This window comes from Struthio camelus, chromosome 2 (genome assembly GCF_040807025.1).
Source record: "Struthio camelus isolate bStrCam1 chromosome 2, bStrCam1.hap1, whole genome shotgun sequence".
Lineage (NCBI taxonomy): Eukaryota > Metazoa > Chordata > Aves > Struthioniformes > Struthionidae > Struthio > Struthio camelus.
In genome coordinates, this window is record NC_090943.1 from 79,611,793 (window position 1) to 79,633,068 (window position 21,276).

At 40.2% G+C, this 21,276-nt stretch overlaps 1 protein-coding gene across 2 annotated transcripts in view; it reads left to right on the forward strand.

The window, feature by feature from the left end:
- Positions 1-21,276, forward strand: part of ADCY2 (adenylate cyclase 2) — a 201,854-nt gene that overhangs the window by 16,546 nt on the left and 164,032 nt on the right. The window contains exon 2 of one of the 2 annotated variants that reach the window (XM_068931363.1): positions 1,854-2,051. The exons of the other annotated variant lie outside the window; for it this stretch is intronic. Within the exon in view, the coding sequence (XP_068787464.1) occupies positions 1,854-2,051 (198 nt within the window). The remainder of the gene's footprint in view (positions 1-1,853; positions 2,052-21,276) is intronic. 2 annotated transcript variants of the gene reach the window in all.

Below are 21,276 nucleotides of genomic sequence, written 5' to 3' on the forward strand. Positions count from 1 at the left end.
AGCGCTGTAATTTCTTGACTGTTCTGTGGCTTCCAGGCTGTTCAGTGGTGCTGAAGTAATAGTTGCTTAAATGTGTGACTTTGTAAACTGAAAAAGGAAGAAAGACCATAAAGAGACGAGGGGTGAACGGACTTTAGTCGGCTCTCAAAAGTGGTTGCCCGGGTCCGTTGCTGCGGGCAGAAAGCAAAAGGAAAACACGGAGGAGGGAAATCCGCTGCTGTCCTTCAGTCTGTGTAGGCCCTCACCCCCAGGAAAAAAAAGAGCTTAAACATGCTGTTCCAAAGGCGCAAAAGGCAAAATGTTACTTTGTGCGTGTTATCTGGGCTGCCCTGTGCTGTGCTGGCTGAGTGTGCCGCTGGGGTTGGGGGCAGGAGGTGCAGGTGCCCCTGCTGCAGGAAGGGGGTGTTTGCAGCGTGCGGTATGCGTGTGGTCACGCTCACCGGCAAAAACCCCCGAAGGAAGGAGCGCGGGCAGGGGAAGGCGAGGGAACGTCAAAGCAAGGCTCTCCTGATAGGCGTCGGGTTGCATCGCTAACCTTTTATTAGATCTGGACAGAAGGGAGAGAAAAAAAAAAAAGTTGAGAAATGCTGCAAGAGTAAATTTTCATTTAGACTGTAACTGGAGCAATTCTTACCCAAAGGAAAAAAATCATGCCAAAAAGCTTTTAACTGAAATGATAAGTATTTGACTTGAGAAAACAGTAATTGATAAGATTTATTGGGGCACTAAAAAGCAACTACAAAACTAGGGAACAAAACGTTATCTCTTTGTGCTTAGAGATCTTAAAATCATCAAATAGGTAATTTCAGATTGTTCCAAAGATTTCAACAGCATGAGAGAGAGACAGGAGACGTTTCTGCATGAAGTGCAGCCTTAGCAGAGGGTTTTCCACTGTTGCAACAGTAGCGTTTGGGAGCCTGCTTTGCAGTCTTCATTGCTAGGAGTCAGGCTTTTATAATTTGTAGCAGCTGCTTGAATGAGTAAAGATGGGATGACCAGACCTCAAGCGCTATGGCCCTTCAACCAGAGATATTTTTGAGCCAACGCAGTCATACAAAATCAAGTTTTTTTTTTTAATGCATCTATCAATCACAATGGTTATTGATCTAATTTAAGGATAGTAATGTGGTAACTTCTGGCAATTTCTGTGTAGGTTCTGCAAATAATTTAAATATTGTTTGCTCTGAGTCTCCTCTCAGTTTGGATTCTGGTCCTTGCTCTGAGTACTGTTTGCACATTTTGAAGTAAGCGGTTGCCAGAAAAAATGCACGTGTGTAATCTAGAGCCCATCCTTCCACAAGAATACTTTAAACAGAAGCAAAATTTATGGTACCAGGTGAATTTTGCTGACACAAAAAGTAGGCTTTTGTGGACCTTCAGCCACATAGTAGATTAGGGAGGCATTTTGGGAGCTGCATTCTTAAGCGGAAAAGCCTGAATTCCCCCTGCAAGCCACGCTCATCACATAAATCTTTTGCATTCAAGGGCAGAAAGTCTGTGTTACTTCTGCAGATTGGGTTTGCCTTTTAATTCGCTTAGTCCTACAGGCCTGGTCCATTACTGCAGTATGATTTACAGTTTTCCAAATCTGCTTTAACTAATATATTTCTTAATTTAGTAAATGAAGCACCATGCAGTAGTGTAGTTAATAGTTGTTTATGAAGATAATATTCCAAATTACAGCTTCTTGCAGTGAAAGAAATCCTTTTTTGATTCATATCACTTTCGGTATTCAAAGTCATATCTTTCAGAGAGCCAGACCCAGTGTGCAGCCAGAATAGGGTATCTCACTGTTGTCTCATCTTTTAAGTACCTTAGCTTTTAACTTCCTTTTCATTCTTCTCTGTTTCCAGGAAATAGAAGACCACGTGGCATTTTTAATAACTGTTCCAACAGCCCTAGCAATTTTTTTTGCTATATTTATCCTTGTCTGCGTAGAACCTGTATTTAAGAAGCTGCTTCGTGTATTTTCTCTGGTGGTCTGGGTATGTCTTGTTGCCATGGGATATCTCTTTATGTGTTTTGGAGGAGTCATCTGTCCCTGGGACCAGGTAAGACTGTCGTTAATTTTTATTTTACATCCGTTGACTAGATTTCCAAGAATCAGTCTGTGCACGAGCCGTCGCGTTAACTTTTGTGGGCCATCTCATAAAATGTTTCTGTGACTAAGTGTTTGCCTGCTAAGGTTGCCTGCCTCTATTTTAGAAATAATAAAAAGCTGCGTATATTTAGTGTCTGGCCATTTTTGAAAGGTTTTGCATAGATACCTTTAAGCTTCTTTACCTAATGAACATTTGATTCCAGTCACCGACCTCTTCTTGTAATGAACGCTTGTTTCCAGTGGCGAGTTAACGTGGCAAAAGCGATGGTTTCATTCAAGAGCGACAACCCCGTCGTCTTCTGCGTCATAAGTTAGAGGTCGCAGTGTAGATGCTCTGCGGTCTTCAGGATATCCTCTAGCAATGGCAGAGAAAAAAGACTGGAGTTTTTCCTCACATTTCTAGGGAAATAAATCAACAAGCAGAGGGAAAACTGAAAAACCTTTCGCACTTTCAAAATTTTAGGAAGCAGACAGAATGAGAATAGATTCGCCTCATAAGAGCGGAGCTTTTGGAAGATCAACGACCGGTTTGTAGTATCGTAAGCTGTACGTGATTCTTCTGAGCTCTGCTATATCTCTTCCTTTTTGCGAGGTGCTCTACTTCAACGTGTTCCTATTATAATCCTGGTAAAACGCTTTTTAAATTCAGTGGGGACAAAGGTGGTTCTGGAGTTGGAAACCCTAATTTGCTTTGGTTTGGTCTAAATCTGGCACACTTTAAACCAAAAATGCCCTATAGATATATTTTTCAGATTTTGCTTTCTTATTTTCTTGTTGCAGGAGGATGAATAAAAGCTTATAAACGTATCTTATAACGTGTCTCGTGAAAACTCTGTGTTGACTATGAGTTTGGTATAACCTTTGAACTGAAGTACCCTATCCATGAACTGTCGTACCTATCCATGGTGCCTTCTGAGCCTTTAAGACAAACTTGGAACAATTACCCTGACTTGTTAGTCGGATCTTGCAAAGACTTATGCAAATATTGAACTTTAAGTGTGTAGCTAGTTCCTTTAAAATCTTTGATTCAAATGATTTAAATTGCTAGTGCATGTTGGTAATATCAGTTTTGGAGCCCCAACCTCTGTGAGTGGCTGTTACAGTCTCATTTCCTTGGAAGGTTTTAGCCGTTGATTATCTGTGCGTCTGCCTTCCTGCTTGTTGAGTATTTGAAACTGCAAGACCAGGCCACGCTTTTGTGCGGTAAAAGGGAGAAGAATAAGCAAATCAAAACGCGTACCACTCCTTGCTAGATATAGCTTTCACCATGGGAGCCCCTGTATCTTTGTGATACTGAGTCTACTTAAGCAGACTCAGTCTTTCTTTGTGCAGTTTGTTTATTTCTGTTGCCGGCTGTATGATATTACAATGTTTTTCCAAAAGCACGTGGCATGAAGATATCCAAAAGGGATTGCACTGCATCAGCCCCCGAGTTGTATTTCGCCTGTCGACATCATCCATCCTGCCTGGCTTCTCTCTTACGGAACCGCAGGCGTTCCCGTAACGCCGGAGCTGTGTGGCGAGTCGGGTGAAGCAGGACGGGCTGCAGAGGCGTCACGGCGTGGCCCTTGAGTACCGCGCAGCTTGAGCCATCGAGTGGCTCGCAGCACTGGGAAGGTTTCACATCCCGGAAAGATTTCTTTCTTTCTTTTTTTCCCTTTGAGTAGCAGGGCTGTTTTGATGACCGCTTTTGTACGTATACTTTAACCTACTGCCAGTTAAGAGTAAACTACAGAGATAAGGAAATCTTTCTGAAAATGTGACGTCTTGCACAGTAGGTTGATCCTAGCTTTGATGTTTTTGAACGTTTGCAACAATAAAAAGCCATGAGTAGTAAATACTGCTGAGTATTTATATAGTGTTGATGTATTGATTGCTCTACATCAATAATATGTAGGTCAATATTCTCCCCTGTAATTACACGTGAAGGTAGATCTTTAGATGCTCCTTCCTCAGTGATCACTGACAGAGATTCTTTGCTAAAGTTGTATGTTTTGTGAATCTTGAAACCATTTTGCTTGGCTTATTAGGGTCTTTTTGTTGCTGCACTATGCTTTTTACAAGAGAAAGCAAGTGTGATGCAACCTCTAAATTAGTTCCGTTTCAAATATGTCCTTTTCAAAATAGCTGATTGGAAAATGATGAAAAAGAAGAGCCCATTCTTGCATGTTTATTGAACAGGCATTTTATTTTATTTTTCTTCAAATTACAGCCTGATTTTTATTCTGTCCTGGTAGACTTTAAAAATATTCTTTTCATCATATCTTTCATGTCTTCTGAATCCTCAGCTTCTTAAAAATACAACATTTCTTAACTGCACTAGTAACTACTGACAAATAAATTTCCTACATGCCATAGTTTCTAGGAAGGACACGTTCTTTTGTCATTTGTAAAGAAACCTTCTCCCCTTAAAAGACAACGTCAAGTCCTTTAATTTTTGGCTTAATGATTTTAACCTCCCGTTTGGCTGCTTGTAACTGGTAAGCGGAAATTTTCTCTGTTGTCTGAAGGAGCCGAGTGCCAACGTTCACTGCTTTTAGTTGCATTAAAAATATCACTTCAGAGAGATTATTTTATTTATGAATTCAGTACATATTTAATGCAGAGCAGTTCCTCCCAAGCCTGTGGGCACATAGCTCAAATAGCTTTCACAGACAGTGTTTGGTCAGGGCATTGTTTTTTTGTTGGGGTCCTGTGGGCTGATGTGAAATAAGTGCAAATGGTAATTGGTTTCAGCTGTCTTTTGTTGCCTTTGTGGCCTGCATTCATCTCTCTGTATTTTCTTTTCTCTCGTTCAGCTGTAGCTACAGCTCTGGAGAGAAAGCTATTATCAGGGATGTATCTGGCCACTTTCTGAGAGGGGAAAGCAGAGAAGCTGTAGAGTATTACTCCCCAGGGCTGGTGTGCGAGCACCACGCTGACTCCTTCGTTGCTGAGCCTGATGCGATCGCTGTGACTGTCAGGAGGCTGAGTGGGCACAGTCACAAACCCCGTTGGCAAGAGGAGCCAGAGCTTGCAGCAGATTTGCAGAGCGGTCTAGTGCCCAAGCTCCCTTAATGCTCTTTATGGACAATGAGGAAGAGCAAGTGCGTTGAGAGGGAGATGGAGAGCACCTAAATTAGGCAGTGGGTGGCTTTACACAGAAGGGGAAAAAAAAATTAGGCAGTGATGACAAGTCTCTTTGGTATCTGACAAATTCATTTAAATAAGCATGGCAGCCCTCCCTTGCTGGTGGCAGCTCAAGTGGCAAGCTTGGCAGCAGAGCAGCACCCTGTTTACCCTCACGGTCTGGAGAACTTGGTCCTTTTGATGGAAGCTGCATGCACAAAACTGCATTTCAGAGCAGTCTCTAGGGGGTCTGATAGAAGTGGCCCGACACCTAGCAAGGGCTGATAGGAAAGAAGGAGCATCGAAGCAGCAGCAGCTGCCTGCTGCTGGATCTTTCCAAATCTCAGCTTTGAGCAGTAACGCATGGAGATGGCTTAAGTGAAGAAAGACCCAAGGAAGATGCTTAGAAAGGTCTGGGCTGAAGTCAGTGGACGATGTCTTTGACCGAAGACCTGTAACACAAGGCAGGCAAACTGAGGAAGTATTGTTGATGGAAGACTGAAGTAGAAGATTGTAGGAAATAAATTCTTTTTTGTTGAGAGCTGAGGGTTGTAAACGGTCAAAAAAGGTTGGCACAAGATCACTTTGTTCCTCAATAGGTCAATTTGCACATGCGATGATATGTCAAAGTGGAGAAATTCTGTATCTCTGTAGCCAGGAAGAAGAGCGCTCTGTGGATTCCTTCAGCCAAAGGAAAAGGGTGATGTATTGTTTTGGTGGTGTTAGGGTGTTTTCTTAATACAGAAAGGAGACTCTTTCCTCACAAAATGTAAATCCAGTTCCTATCTGTAGAGTTATATGCCTGGGGCTGAATATAAATTAATTTCCTCTTGGTTTACTGATGGTAAGTTGCCTTTCCATGTCAGCCTCTGACACATCGAGTACTTCCTCAGCCTTTGATACAGAATGTATGTGAATGTGTCATAGCACATTGGTATCAATGGTAAGAAGAGCTCTTTAAGCATACAGACGATGATACCAAAAAAAAGAGAGTAATTAATACAGCATTATACTAGTCTAATGAATTCTATCAATGCTGAATTTTGATATTCAACTGTATTTAATTATAAATACATTTGCACAGCCCATGCACCAGATGTGTTCCACTTGCCTCCTCATATATATTCAGTTACAGTACAGAAACTGTTTCAAGCAAGGTTTGACATTTCTGATTCCCCCCAAATTTTTCCCAAGAGTGATGTGTTTGGAATATATGTTTGGCTATTTTAGCCTAAATGCTACTTTTTGAGCAGAATCTAAAGCGTGGTGTGGGCTTTATTTCTTTTTTTTTTTTTTTAATGTGCTGTTATAGGCAGATTAAATTCAGGCTTTGGAGCAGCACAGCTTTGCAAAGTGTAGGCAAGATTTTTGTTGTGATTATTTATAATTTTCAGTTTTCTGGTATTCTCTTGGCACCCAAGGACAGCAATCTGTCATGTGCTGAGTGATAAGGGCCGACACAGAGCAGTTTCCCTGGTCCGTCGTAGCATTTGATTGCTGTATCGGGCAGTCGGGCAACTCCTACTTGAGGTTTGCAGAGGCAGTGGGGGACATTTCCAAGGTCTGAGGTCCCCGTTTCAGAAGGTAGCCCTGTCTATGGTATGCTGGATCAGTTCATGGAAAAGGAATAATTTTTTTTGTATGGAATTACTTGAAGTCCCTTTTCTGCACTTTGCTTGGGACATGCATTATCCAAAGTCAGCCTGATGCAAATTATTCATAACGCATTGTGTTGTTAAGCAGTACATCCAAATTAGAGGTATCGGAAGTAGGACAGGGCAGGTGTCAGTAAAGTCGCTGCAGTGCAGGAAATTGTGGATGATGGGGACTCGGGAGCTGGAGTATGGAGCAGACTTTGAATTTTTTTCAAGTTCAAGATTAAAAAAAAGGTCAGGAGTCGGTATCCCAAGCAAGGAGCTAAATCTTATAGGAGGATGATTCAGTACTGTACAGTGTGAATAGCCACTTGAAAAAACGACAGGGAAAATCAGAGGGTGTAGAAGAAAAGTGGAGAACACCGGCCAGCAGATGATACTACGCTTTAGGAACTGGTGGGATAGAAAAGAAAAAAAAAACCAAAACCCACAATGGCCAAGTATAAGCCATGTTTACAGTCATGCTAAGGGAAGGAGAAAAACAGATAATTTTTATCTTACCTTTTTTTAAAGTTGCATGAAATCAGAGGCCTATTAGCAAGACTTTTAATGTGTTTACCAAATCTGCTGTGGTTATATCTGTATGTAAGATGGGAAAAACATGAGCTGAGCCACTAGAGACCTCCCAGTTTGTCATTAAAACCAATAATAGAGTAGGGTAATATAGTACAATTGTATGCAGGGCTTGAGACCGCACTGTTAGCATAAGTAACGTGTCACTGTTAACCTTTGGTAAGTCAGACCAACGGATTATGATAGCTCTTCTTGGGAGGAGAACAATTTCTTTGAACAGGGAAAGCAGATTTATAAAAATCTGTCATAGTGCCAAACAGAAAAATAGAGGCCAAACTGGAGGAGATGGGAGTTATTGAAGTAACTGTAAACGTAGGTGAAAGGATATGGCGATTGGGGTGACTTCAGGGGGTATCGGGCAGGAGGAAGATTGCTAGAGATGTTCCTCTGAGGCTGCCTGGGGAATGACTGCCTTTCTTAGGGCTTTTTACTAGTGGTGGGGCCAGCGAGTGTCACTGCTGTGGTGAAGTTTGTCTATGACGCAGTTAAAAGACTCTTAACACCGCAGAAGACCCACATGTTACGGAGGAGGAAGAGCATGGCCTCGAGGACTGAAGTAATAGAAACGAGATGCAATTTAATAATACTGAATGCTAGTCCCTGCATTTGGGAGCTAATAGCTGAAATTTCAGCTATAGACTGCGAGTTTCTTGGCGGAAAATGAGTGGAGAGAAGCAAAATGAAGAGGAGAAGGGCTGGCTGGTCCTGGGGTCGTTAGAAAATGCATCTGTAAAAGAGACAAGTAGGATGCTAAGGTATCCCGAGAAGATGCTGATGAAACCGCCCCTGCAATATTCTGTACGTTACTGCTCACCTGCATTCAGGAAGGTGAACTGGAACAGGAGACAGCGGCAAGTGAGGTCCCCGGGAAAATGGAGAGAGGAAATCAGAAGAATTTAAGTTGTATAATTCTAACAAAAAGGAACAGAAGAACCCTGCGAGTGGTATGACTGCCATCTACAGATAATAGTTAACGCCAGGAAAGAAAATCAACCAGCCGTAAATGAAATTTAAACTGGAAATAAGAATAAAACCCTTAACTGTTAGGACACTGAGTTTTTGGAGTGGCTTTCTAATTGGGATAATAAGGTTTACAATAATGAAATTGTTTTGGGGTGGGATGCTGTCCTTGCGTGAGAGGCGTTCTGCGTCTCTGGTAGCAGGAAGATGGACTTCAGCAGTTCAGAAGCATCGTTTTACTTCTTTATTCCTATGCACTACTAAGATCTGGGGATGAGTGAACTAGTTTAAATGAAGAATAACTTCAACCTTTGCCTGAAGTTCTTTTCAAAATTGAAGAGTGTTTTTTTTTTTTTTGTTATAAAATATCTTGGCTTTTTATTATAGAAATGTCTTTTTTCCTTCCAGAGTTCCTCTGGAACGGTAATCTTCAAAATGAAAATATCAGGGCATGATAATCTAGCTATATTTCTGATCTCTTCAGGCAGTTATTGTAAGGCTTATGAGAGAGGTTTCATGTAATATAAGCTGTAAGAGGCTAAAGGTCTGTTTTACCTTTATCAGGAGAACCTTATGAAACCCTTGTTTTCCACTTGTTTATTTGTCTTTACTCCATTTCCTTTAGTGATTTTTCCATCTTAGAGCGTAGAAGTACAGAGGCTGAGTTGACTGCAGATTTCATCAAGATTATCACACAATTTATGTGTTGTGATATTTACTATGCAAGTCATGTGAGTTAATTTTGCTGAGGTAACGCCACGGTAATGTCACAGAACTGCAATTAAAGTGTAAATCTCAGATGAATATGCAAAACCGAATATTCTGGCAATTCATTCCTTTTGGATTGTTTCAGACATGAAATTTGCTTTTTTGGTTAAGAATGTCAATATTTTCTAAGTAGAAGTTTTATTCAAAATAAGGACTTTTTTTTGTCCACAATCCTAATACTTTTTGTCAATGTAAACCATGTCAGAAAAAGCACTCAGCAATAAATCCGTCAATGTTTCTGAGAAGACTGAAACTAAGCAATTCTAATTTCAAGTAGCATCACGTGGTGACACTACTGACGTCCGTTTGGTATCTGTTCCGATGTTACTGATGTCGAGGAACCAAATGAAAAACAGAAGTTGATACTTTGAGCCACTCATAAGGCTTCTTATATGCTTAATAATTGATATGGCATTAGGAAATAAACGTTTTTTACAATTTTATAGTACATATTAATTATCGATTACTTGTTTGATGGAGCTACCAGAGAACCATTAAAGCTATCCAGATTTTGTGTTAGCTAAGTATGATTTAGGGTAGCCCTTTCATCCAAATGGTTTTCCACTAAGAAATGTAGCAATTCATGTGACTTTCCAGAGGGAGGGTTTTGGCATGAGACTGCATGAGTCTTTTGGTTTAAGTCCTTTGACTCTGATTACCTGCCTGCCATGGAAATCCTTGTATCTTTAAGTGGCCACTGGATATAGTCCTGTGTGTTTTGATTTTTGCGAATTAGATTTCGAAGAGATGTATCATTACAGATCTTGATCTTTACTCTTTTTTTTTGTTCCTCACCATTTGTCTCTACTCTGTTGCTGTTTGAAGCTTCTAGTGCTATAATAATTCAGCTTGCAAGTTTTGACACAAAGCAACAATAAAATAGATGGTGAAAAAGTTTTCCTGCAAGCTACTTGAGAAGTTCGCAGTTCACTTGTTTCAGCATGTTCCTCTTTCTGTAGGTTTTCGGAAGTTCTAGGCATGATCATGGTACGGAATAAACAAACATTAATATCTGGATGGTCAGAGGACTACTTCTCATTCAGTCTAGGAAGCAGGTATCAGAGTCTCCCCTCTATGCACTTGGAGTTTGTAATATCCCAGGGTGGAAATCCATAATACTATGCAAATATTAGGAAACACTGCTTAGATTAAATTAATAAGTGCTTTGAACGAAAGCAGAATGACTTGCTATTACAGAACTGTTGGGCAAGCAAGCTGCTAAGACACTTTTCAGATACTTGTCGTCCTAGAATAAGGATGGGCAGGTTCAATAATAAGGTGCTGCTGGAAATGAAACATGTCCTACATTAATAAGGAACAAATATTTGTACTGCAGTGATCTTCCATTTCTGGTTACTAAAACTATAAATTGTGATCATAGAACTGAACTTAAGCCAATTTTGTGGCTTTAGGCCCTCTTAATTCTGATGTATGTCAGAAAGAGGTTTTGTGCCCGGAAGGCATAAGTCTTTTGGTAGCATTTGCAACTGATTGATCAGTGTGGTTAAACCTCAAAACTCTATGAAATTTTATGAAAGTAGGAGACAAGAAAGAAGTAGAAGAGCTTTTGACATAGTAAGGCTCACTCAGCATAAACTATGGGCAGATGTAAGCTTAAGTTATAAATGAATAAAATATAATTTATAAAATCACAGTACAAAATTTTCCAAGTATCTTAAATGCACAGATATACATCGAAGCACATTTGATTTTTGAATTAGTAATGTATAATCTAATTACATTTAAACTATATAAATGATAGATGAATTATAAATTGCGAATTTATTTTTGTGGACCATTAGGCTGAGGTGTGCTACAAGAGAGTATTCACGTTCACTTAGTGATTTTTTTCCCCCCCCTTTTACTTTACAGCAAAACTAATTTTTTTTGTTTTTGTATGCTAAGTACTGCTTGTTGCTTGGTTATTAGGACATAGTGTTTATGTTTATATTGGCTTAATTCAACAGTCAGCTCTCTGGCAAAACAGGAAGGAGAGAAAATAATGGATCAAGATAATAGTCCCATCTCAGAAAACACTTCAGGGTTGCTGAGGGGCAATCCCAGAAGTATTTATCTTTTATGATTTTGCTACCTCTTTAGCGAACGTACAAAACTGATTTTACACATTGACATGAGCAGGACTGAGGACAGGAAAAAGCCGAAGGACTTTGGCAGGTTTCAAATGGAGTAGTCTTCCAAAAGAGAGTCACTATCTGCTGGGGAGGTCCAAACCGGAGAGAAGGGTGCAACATCTCCCCGCTTTGCTATTGTGGAAGAGTTAAGGCTCCCAGGTTACTCTCGCAAGAATTTCGATACCATTTGGGGCGTTTTTTCTCTCTAAAAGCTTTGTGTCCGCTGCAAAAATAAGCAGCGCTTGAGTTCCAAGAAGAACGCTCTCAGTCAGATCATCACAACTGTGGTTGCTCATCCTGCCAGAGGGAGGAGGCTTCGTTCCCCGTCCAGCTGAATCTGCGGGGTAAGGAGAGCTGACACCGCGTGTTGTGAGGCAAAGCCCCTGCTAGGCTTCCCAGGTGTGGAGAACAGGTTTCAGGGATGCGGACAAAAACAGAGTCTGAGAGGCTAGAGCAACTGAAAAGCAAAGAAAATTGCACACTATCTGTGACAGTGGGAGAAAACCTTTTTCTGTATATAGGGGAGAACAAACCCTCTATCTCCCTTCACACACAGGCATTCACAAATTAAAAAAAAAAGGTACTTTTCTATTATTACTACAAGTTTTCATATTGATTTTATAGCTTAAAATAAACTTATTGATGTGCTATTTTACAGCAGTGGGTTTTTTTTGTATAATATCTTCTGTTCTCGAATAATATCATTCTGACAGAGGTAATTTGGGCAGTTTAAAACTCAAATACTTGTTAATCATTGTGGAGCCTAGATTGCATCTTTCCTGCTTGCTTATCGTACGTACCTTTCGAGCTAAACATTGCCTGAGCATTCAGATAAAAAGGGGCAGAACCACCTTGGAGCTGCTAAGTTTTTCCTTCTCAGCAGGATTTTAATTATGTGTCATACTTCTCAAGCCATTATTCTTGCTTAAATGGGCAAACCTGGATCCCCTCTTAAATGGTCCGGTTTCTGCAACGTTCCCCTGATACAAATATCTTTGCTCTGAAAGAGTCATATTCAAGTTTCCACGTGGAGTGACTACTTAGTAACTCCAGTCTCCTTGCCTCGTGTCTTCATGTGGCGTTGCAAAGTAATTTGTAGTTTGTACCCTGCACGGTCTTGTTTGGCGTTAGTTCTATCTAGACTTCTTCCTTCCTGGAGTAACTCAGCTTGAGCTTGTTTCTGTAATCTATCAGTTTGCACCTTCGCAGTATGAGTGTCCTTGGACTGTTTTTTACTCATTTGGCTTATCTCACAATTCCTTTGTATTCCTTTTTCTGCCCTTCCTGTTATACATTTTTCCTTCTAATTTGCATCACCTTCTCACATTATTTAACCTGACAGTTGTCTACTCTCCCAGTTAGGTTATCTTCATTAGTAATTCTTTGATTTAACGTGCCGTCATTTATCATCACCCTGCATTTTTTGTCTTGCAGCCAGCTGTCATCTTCATAACAGTATTTCTTGTCTCGCCCAATATGGGTGAATTTATGTAGACATCAATATTTTGGGGGGTCAGTAGTGACAATAACAGTGTTGAAAGTTCCTGTGATTCAAATAACTGGGGACTCAGTCAGAGTTCTGCCATATTCCTTTTGACGATGCTTGTAATTCTGCCAAGAAAAAGTACTTGTGGCAAGCTTTTTCTCTATGATAGTAATATGAGCAACCAAAAGATTATGGCTTTACCTTCTCGATTCTGTAAGTATTTTTCTTTGTTTTCCTAATTTGGAATAGAGTTGATTCTAGATAATTAGGATTGTACTTTTTATATGACAGCATTGTTTTAGTTTGTGTTTATTTTGTTGTTAGTCCTGATCATTGAATTTTTCAAAATAATTTACAGCGACAGGAAGAGGATTACAGGAAGAGGATTAAACATTCTCTCCTATACAGAAGGTGAATTCCTAAACAATCTTATTAGACATATATGTGCCTGAAAACTTCCACATTCCATAAAGAACTAAAACCCCCAATAACTTCAGCAAAATTAAGTGAAATAGAGATTTGAGTATGCCTTTTTTTTGTCATGCTCTGATTGCCCCTTATGACCTTTGCGTGTCAGTGTTATCTAACGACAGTTCCTGTGGGTGCGTGCATATTACATACACATATTTGTAGATAAACTTAATACACTGTTTAAAATCACTTTCACATAGATGAGATTGCAGTCTTTCTTAGATACACATGGATGCCTTTTTTTCTTCTTGCAATAATCTGAACTTACTCACCATTTAAAAACATATTTATAAATATCAAATAGGCTTTGAGGTTTTTGTCTGACCTACCACAGATAAACTAGCAGGCCCACCAGATCACCCAGAGTTTTGACAGGGAAGAAAAGTAGGTCATTGTCATGGAATTAATTTGTAAATTAATTTTATTAAAAAGCTCAGGCTGGCTCAGACACTGCTCAGAGAAAGTTGAGAAGAATCAAGTTTCTTTGGTCAGGTGCAGATGGGAATTTTGATTTGAGTCCTTTAGAGAGAGCAAAATCCTACTACTGTTGAGAAAAGCCAGAATGCAGAAAGGGGCAATAAATGAACATAATCGTGTGAATTGTATTTATTTCTGTACTACTGCCAAATTTGTTCTAGATGAGCACAACAGGAGTATGTTTCATATTCTTGTGTGATATGGGCAGATGGTTACAGCATATATTTCACCAGAGGGCTAACAAAAGAAACAGTACTTTAATACCTCTTAATTCCCTTTCTTCCCATCTCTCCTTATTTATTTTTAATCAAATTTCAGAAGGAGCTACTCTTCTGAAGCCCTATGAACATTTTGCAAACTGCATTTTGCAGTACTGCAGGGACATGTAGTGGCTGATGAGCTTGGCTTCAAATGGGAAATCTTACCAGATCCATCGAATTGTTTCCATGATTCATGGTCTATATAGCAATAGCAATCGTGGGGCCTCATCATGGATTAGTGGTTTCAAATGCTGTAGAAATACAGAACAGGAGGCTTCTGTGTTGCTGAAGAGTTTATATTCTCCATTGCTTACCATGTTGAGCATGCCCATATCGGAGGGATTTATAAATAAAATGGGGTTTATTTAATACAATGTCACATTTCAGGTTTCAATACTTTTGCAATTTTACTGTGATTCCTGTGGATTTTTCCCCCCCTTTTTATCAAGATAGAGTGAGATTGTCACATGTATTCCTTTTTTCAGAACAGCTGTCACCTGAGTTGCCGTCTGAGAGGACTGCGGTCAGAAAGGAGGTCCATCACCTCTGTGCATGGCATCTACCTCCCACTGTTTTCCATGAGATACGGCCTTTGCCCAGGGCAAAGGGGCAACCACACACAGTCTGTGTGCACAGGCTGAGGATGAGGACATGGGAGAAACGTTGGAGTAGCTGTGTAAGGTGCTTTTGGAGGACAGGAAACAAGATAGAGTAGCCACAGCCCTCGGGGGTTGATCCCATGTCCTAGGATTAGCGTGCTTGTAAGAAGCCTCAAAGTATCGTGAAAATTGTATGCCTTCATGCCTGCAGCATTGAGAGATCTGGGTGCGCAGGCAAAGAAAAGGCGTGTGTGAGCACGACACCCGTCGGTTTTTAGCAGACTTTCGCACTGCTCTTGTGTCTTCCTTCTTCCTTGGAGATAGAAAAGTTCTGCAGTCCTGGGCGACAGGCTGGAAGGAGAGCTGCTAAAAGGAAAGGTGGGGGAGAAGAGGGGTTGCATCAAGACCATGAAAGAAATATAGTCCTTTGTTAGTGGAACCAAGTGGTAAATAAAATCCCCGATTGATTAGGCAAGGAGCAGCACGTGCTTTGTGTGTACAGGAAACAGACCGTCAACTCTTGCTATTCATGTACTCAGTGGCAATGAATAGAGATGGGATGGCAAACAGCAGTCTGAAAAATACTCAGAAGTTATAAAGAGTTCTTTTTTTTTTTTTTCCTTTTTGGATGACAATTTTGAAGTACTGAAGGTCAACAGTATGGTTTCAGACTGCTGGCTCATTCTCATGCCATTAGAGTTAGGTTTCTTGCTGTTAAGGAAATTGCTTCTTAAATACATCACATCACCACATAGATACTTTATATACTGAAATGTGTGTTATGTATTTTTAAATATAATTTAATACTTGGTACACTAATATTACAGCTCTCCAAGGGTTTGAAAAAATAACAGCATCAGCAGGGTTTTTTTAATAGTTTAATTTTAAAGCAGAATATACCTAAGGAAGTCACTCTTGTTATGCAAGGTCTGTTGTTGCAGCCAAGTAATATGAAGTAGTTACAATATGAAGTACACTAAAAGTAGTAACAAGAAATTTCCAGGCAAAAAATTCTTCTAAGAAGAAGAATATCTCATAAAGTATGTCTGAAAATGTGATGATTTCAATGAATTACTGGTACTAAAAGTGAAGTTTTAGCTTTTCATAATAATTGACTTTTCTTTTTCTGTATTTTATTGTCTGTGAAATAAAAAAACCATAAAGGTTACAAAGCCAACATAATTTTTAAGTGACGTTGTCTTTTCAGTATCCCCTTAACTGGCAAAGTATCTTCATCAGTTTATTGAACGAGACGGTAGCTAAGTGATGTCTCCAGCACTTATTTAAAAGACCAGTGTTATAATTCTTCATAAGCAGCATTAACCTTGAGATTCTCCAAAAAGTCATCACCCAAACTGCAACTGCACAGTAAGAGACTCATAGTGTCTATGCATTTGAAATGTTGAAATGTTGCTATAGTTAGATTTCTTCTGGTTGTTAAGTCACTACTTGAAAACCCTGTTTTCATTTCACAAACTTTTTTCATTATGAAGAAACTACTTTTCATTTCTAAACTTTTCCTGATGTCGTTGTTTTTTTGACTAGAAATAATGGAATATTGTTATGAAACTTTCATGGTCAGGACTATGTGCTTCTCAGAGCAGAAGCCGGGAGTTAGGGAAGAGGAAGGCCTGTGTGGAGGTGTAGTCCTGCACATCCTTGCCTACATCCAAATCAAGGTCGTGCATAGGGCTGACTTGGTGCAAAGTATGGAATAGCAGGCCGGCCACAGTGGGGTGAGGAACAGCAGCAGCACCAGGGCTTGAGCAGACAGACCTGCAGAACTGTCCTATGGAGCTCCTAGGTCCTCTTGAGCCGGAAGCGTCTCTTACCCCTTGACTCCCACCCATCTTACCTGAAGGCTCAAATATCTTATTCCTCTAAACACCCTCAGCTCCTATACCCAACACCACCTGTGTCAAAGAATCTCCTAAACGGACCCCAAATTTCTCTCATGGTAACTCCTCCTGTTCCTTCCACTCTGCTTAGTCCCTGTCTTCCTAAGTCCTCCTAGCCAGAAACCCCAAGGTTTCCTGCTCCTCCAAGCCTTGACTCTGTCCTTCCTCGGCCTCTCACCCTTGGTTTCGGCTGCAGTTCCCTCTGCTTGAGCACCAGAACTGCTGCGCTACTTTCGGAATATGCTAATTTCTGTCTCTTGGATTTTGTTAAAAAAGAAAATGTGTTTACTAGTAGAAAAAAATAATAAATGCTTTTAAAATTGTGGGTAGGGGCCTAAAAAAACCTTAATGACCAAAATCTGTCACTTCTGTGAATGTGTAAACACATCCACAGTAGAGCAGATTCAGAAATCATTGCACAGTCTTAAGAAAAAATTGCTTCTTCTCCACCCTGCTGATTAGTAATTTTATGGTGGGCAGCCATAGCTGGTCCTGAAGGTTTGGGAATCGTTGACAGTAGATCTTGTTAGCCCCATAAACTAGTCTTGTTATAGTGTTGTACTAGCACAGTAATGCAGCTTTTGGTAGTGGAGTTAACGTCTTAGAATTGATGTAGATAGTGTGTTTTGTAGTGTAGGCATAACCTTGGCTTCTATACAGATGAAAAGGCTGCCTGTTCCTACATACCTCTTAGGACTGCAAAGGCTGATGTGGGGCTGTGACTTATTTATACCTATGTAACCAGAGTGGAGTCTTTCCCAAAATAGCATCTCTGATCCAATCTGTCTATCGCTCCTAGTAGGGTAAGGCTTTGTCCCATCTCCTATCCAGAAGACTTTGGCTTAAAAGCTACAAACAAGCCTTGTGAAAGATTGTTCTTGGGTTCTTCTTTCTTCCTTACAGTTTAAACCCCTTGCAGTGAGAAAGCAACGTTATAAAGGCTGTAATTTGATTGCTACAGTTGGAAGTTCCCAGATGATGTATTGCTGTTGTCCACTTTGACATTTACATAGTTTTAATGTAGACAAACTACAGCACAAGAGCCGAACAGCGAGTGAATATGCTGCAATCATTAATCCTTTGGCCTTGGACAAGCATTTTATTATGATTATCAAAAGATATCTACATGAAGACAAGCAAAGGTGTCCTGATCTAGCCTCTTTGCACTCGAGGGGGCAGTGGCTTCTCGGCTCACTCGAAGGGAAGGAAGAACAGCTGAGGAGTGGGCTGGAGCGATTCCAGTGTGCTGCAGTGGCTGAGGATTTTCCTTCGAGCAAAATCGCTTCTAAACATTCAGCAACGGAGATACTTCTGCACTGCACATCATACCCCTATTTTTTTTTTTTTTTTACTTCCTGATAAAATGCTATATTTTTAGATATAATACGATACTGGATCTTGTTTTACACATGCTTATTTTTATTTTAAATTCCAACCTTATCTTGAATTTTGAAGGATGCATTATTTCCCCATTTGTTTAATAGGTTATCCTGAAGTAATACTAAGCAGGGACTGTTAAAGAAGATATTGTGTGTGATGAGTAGGTTATTTTTAACCGTCAGACTAAAGAGCAATCTCTTCTGTCCTAGTCCCCCAAAGGACAAAAATGACTCATTTACCTTTCAGATAAGATATACCAACAGTAATGTTTGTTAGATCCAGATTTCCAAGAGATAACATATTTGGTCAAATAGCAGGCCACATTGCAATTTGTACTTCTATATCAGGACTTTTAAAAAAAAGGAAGTACACAGAAGGTCTCAGAAGCCAAGAACTCTTGAATTCTGTATTTAGTATCTCAGCTTCCCCCTCCAGGTGTTTTGATGTGAGAAAGAATGAATTTGCTGCTTGCAGAAAATGAAATTCAACAAAATGCCTTCCTTCTCTCCCAGAATAGTGTACTACTTTAAGGTAACATGGCATAAAGAATTACTTTACCTATAAATATTCAAGGATAAAATTCAGATACTTTTAGTAACTGCTGTAATGTTGCTGGAAGTACTGAAAATACGTCATTGGATTACAGCAGAGGAGTAACAGCAGTTGTGAAAGTTTACTCCTTCAGATTATTCAGGGAGTCCTTGTGAAGCAGAACTCATCATTTGTCACAGCAGCATTTCAGAAACTTTCTGCTTTATTACAGCTCAACAGAGGCATAAAACCTATAAGGACCACTTTGAAACCCATCAAGGTAATGCTGCAGAGAGACTGCGAAGCATTGACTTGGCAGAACATACAAGGTGCCAAGTCTAGACAGGTGAAAAAGTAGCAAAGAACGTATGAAAACTGTATTGGGGTAAATGCAAAAACAGTTGTTGTACAGCACTTTAGAAGGACTAGGAACCTTGCCGCATTGTCATATGACCTGTGCTCCTGGTCAGCTGAGCAGAAGGAGGCATCAGTAGCTCTTGCAGTTGTACAAGTGTTTGCAGCTGAGACAGAGAACATGTGTTCTGGGTTTTGGATAAAATTATTAAATAACGTAGGAAAAGAGAAAAGAAAGAAATCAGAGCCTTCCAATTTGGTTGAGGTTGTCAAAAGCATGCTTTCTCGCCTGCAGCATAGTTTTGCCACTAACAGGACACGTGAACTGGCAAAGTGTGGGATGAACAGGCTAGTCTAATGCTTGCCTGTGCAGCTGGTTATCTGGAGGTCAAGTATAACGTGTGCACGAGAAAGTGGCTATCTGGAAGGAACTAGGTTTTAGTCAAAGGATGGTGATACTGAACTTCCATGCCATCAATGCAAGGAGAAAAAGGAGAGCATATTTTAGGCTTAGTGATGCTTGGATTGTTATCTGGATCAAGAAATTGAGTGCATTTTGCTGAATTAGTTGTGTCTGGCAATGGGGTCTCCAGCAACCACTTTATCTTCTCCCACAGGAGAGGACTATACCACACCGGCTCTAAGCGGCATGAAGGAGCTGGGCAGGAGTAGCGCCGTGCGGTACTATCTGCTGTTTGTTTGGCTTGTGGGAGTGCTGTAGGGAATGCGGTGTTTGCATTTCTTAGCAAAGGAAATCTAAAGTAGGATTTACAGCAGAAGAGACTTATTCCTAAATCTATTACAGTAGAAGTGCCCACGTTTCTGCTTCTCTTGAAGAGTTACCAGCACTGATCAGTTCTCACTGCCATTGCAGAGAGCACTGAGCTAGGAAGAGTTGGTGAAATGCTCCCGAGGTGAACATTAGCATGTGGAATAACCCACAGAAGGTAGTTCTGCTTGCCTCACAGGGCTGAAGGTATGACAGCGACATCTTAAACGTTGGCATGAATGAAAACTCCCAGTGTAGTCTTGGTGAGTGTAAGGATAACATCCAAATGTTTATATGGTATGAAAACACTGATCTTGTTTGTTTAACTGCTTTCATATGGTGCTGACCTGTGATGTTGACAAACACGCAAATCACCACGCGCTTGGAATAAAGCATACTTTTATAAAGCGAGTGAAAAATGATTTGCAGCAGAATCCTGACCCGTTACTCCTGTCAGATGCCTCAGAGCCTTAATTTCAAGCAGTTTGTGAATATATTCTTTATGTAGACCACCCATTTTCTGGTTTTAGTTGCAACAAGAGTCTAAATGAATATGCACATTATTTTGTGTCCTGCAGTCCCCAGAACTTGGACATAAATATGTGCTTTATGTACTTCACTGGAGTTTCAGAACTGTAAATAGTAGTTATAGATTTATTTTCTCTCAAGGTCAGGGAAAGAATTCAGAGGGAAGCAAAATAGTGCATTATTGCGAGTCAACGTGCAGTTTATCTATCAGTGCCTTGTATTAAAGTTAGTACTTCCTTCTCAGAGGTATCCCGCTTTTTTAAAGTAAAAGGGATGGAGAATATTCGCATGTAAGTAGCGTTTATTGTCACAGGTATATGACTGCAAGAAACAAAACAGCACAGACATTTCTTTTTTTAAATGTGGAAAAACAGATTATGCAAATGATATTTGGGAAATGCACTTTCTTCTCCCGTACCAGCACTTCAAAGAGATGTACCAGCACTGCAGGGTAGATGGGATGAAGCAGGGACATATGGAGACCTTCCTCCACCCACCATCCCCCATTTTAGTGTTTCTAAATATTCATTTCAGTACTTCTGAATTCTCATTTTCACTATTGAACAAATCCAAATCCAGTCTAGGACCTAACAGCAAAATAACACGTCAGAAGTCAATCTAAAAACACCCTCATAGTTCTGCTTCTGTTAAATCAGTGTAATGGAGACCAGAATAGTATTTTGCATGTCTTTCAGTTATATTCAGTTAGTTAATTTGCCTATGTGAAAGAACTAATACTCAGTAGAAAGTCTTCCTCCAATTAATAAAGTACTTTGTGCTGTATTACGTGACACTGGTTGAATTGCTACAGAACTGTTAATGTTTGATAGAGGAAGAAGGCAGCTGATGTTCTGGATGCCAATTTAGGTGTAAATTTGTAGTTTATGGAACAATATTTCTGAAGTTCTAAATCAGTTTTTTTTTTTTTTAACAAAAAAGCTTTCCTGCTTCCATGCTTCAGCTGGCAACAACAGCAACAAGCTCTAGGAAAGCATGGCTCTTTGAGAAACTGTTTGAAGAGGTGCAAGAGGTTTCCCTGTAGTCTTATCTTGTAGGCACTTCCTTGCCTGCATGCAAATGCTTGAGGTACCCCCACCTGAGCCCTGTTTTGCTGATTGTGTGGTCCCTATAACTCTCCCCTTCCCTCGTCTTTCCTAGCCTAAAGCTCTCCTTACCAGGTTGGCCAGCCTGTTGGCAGAGACACGTGTACCCCGCTTAGTGAGGTG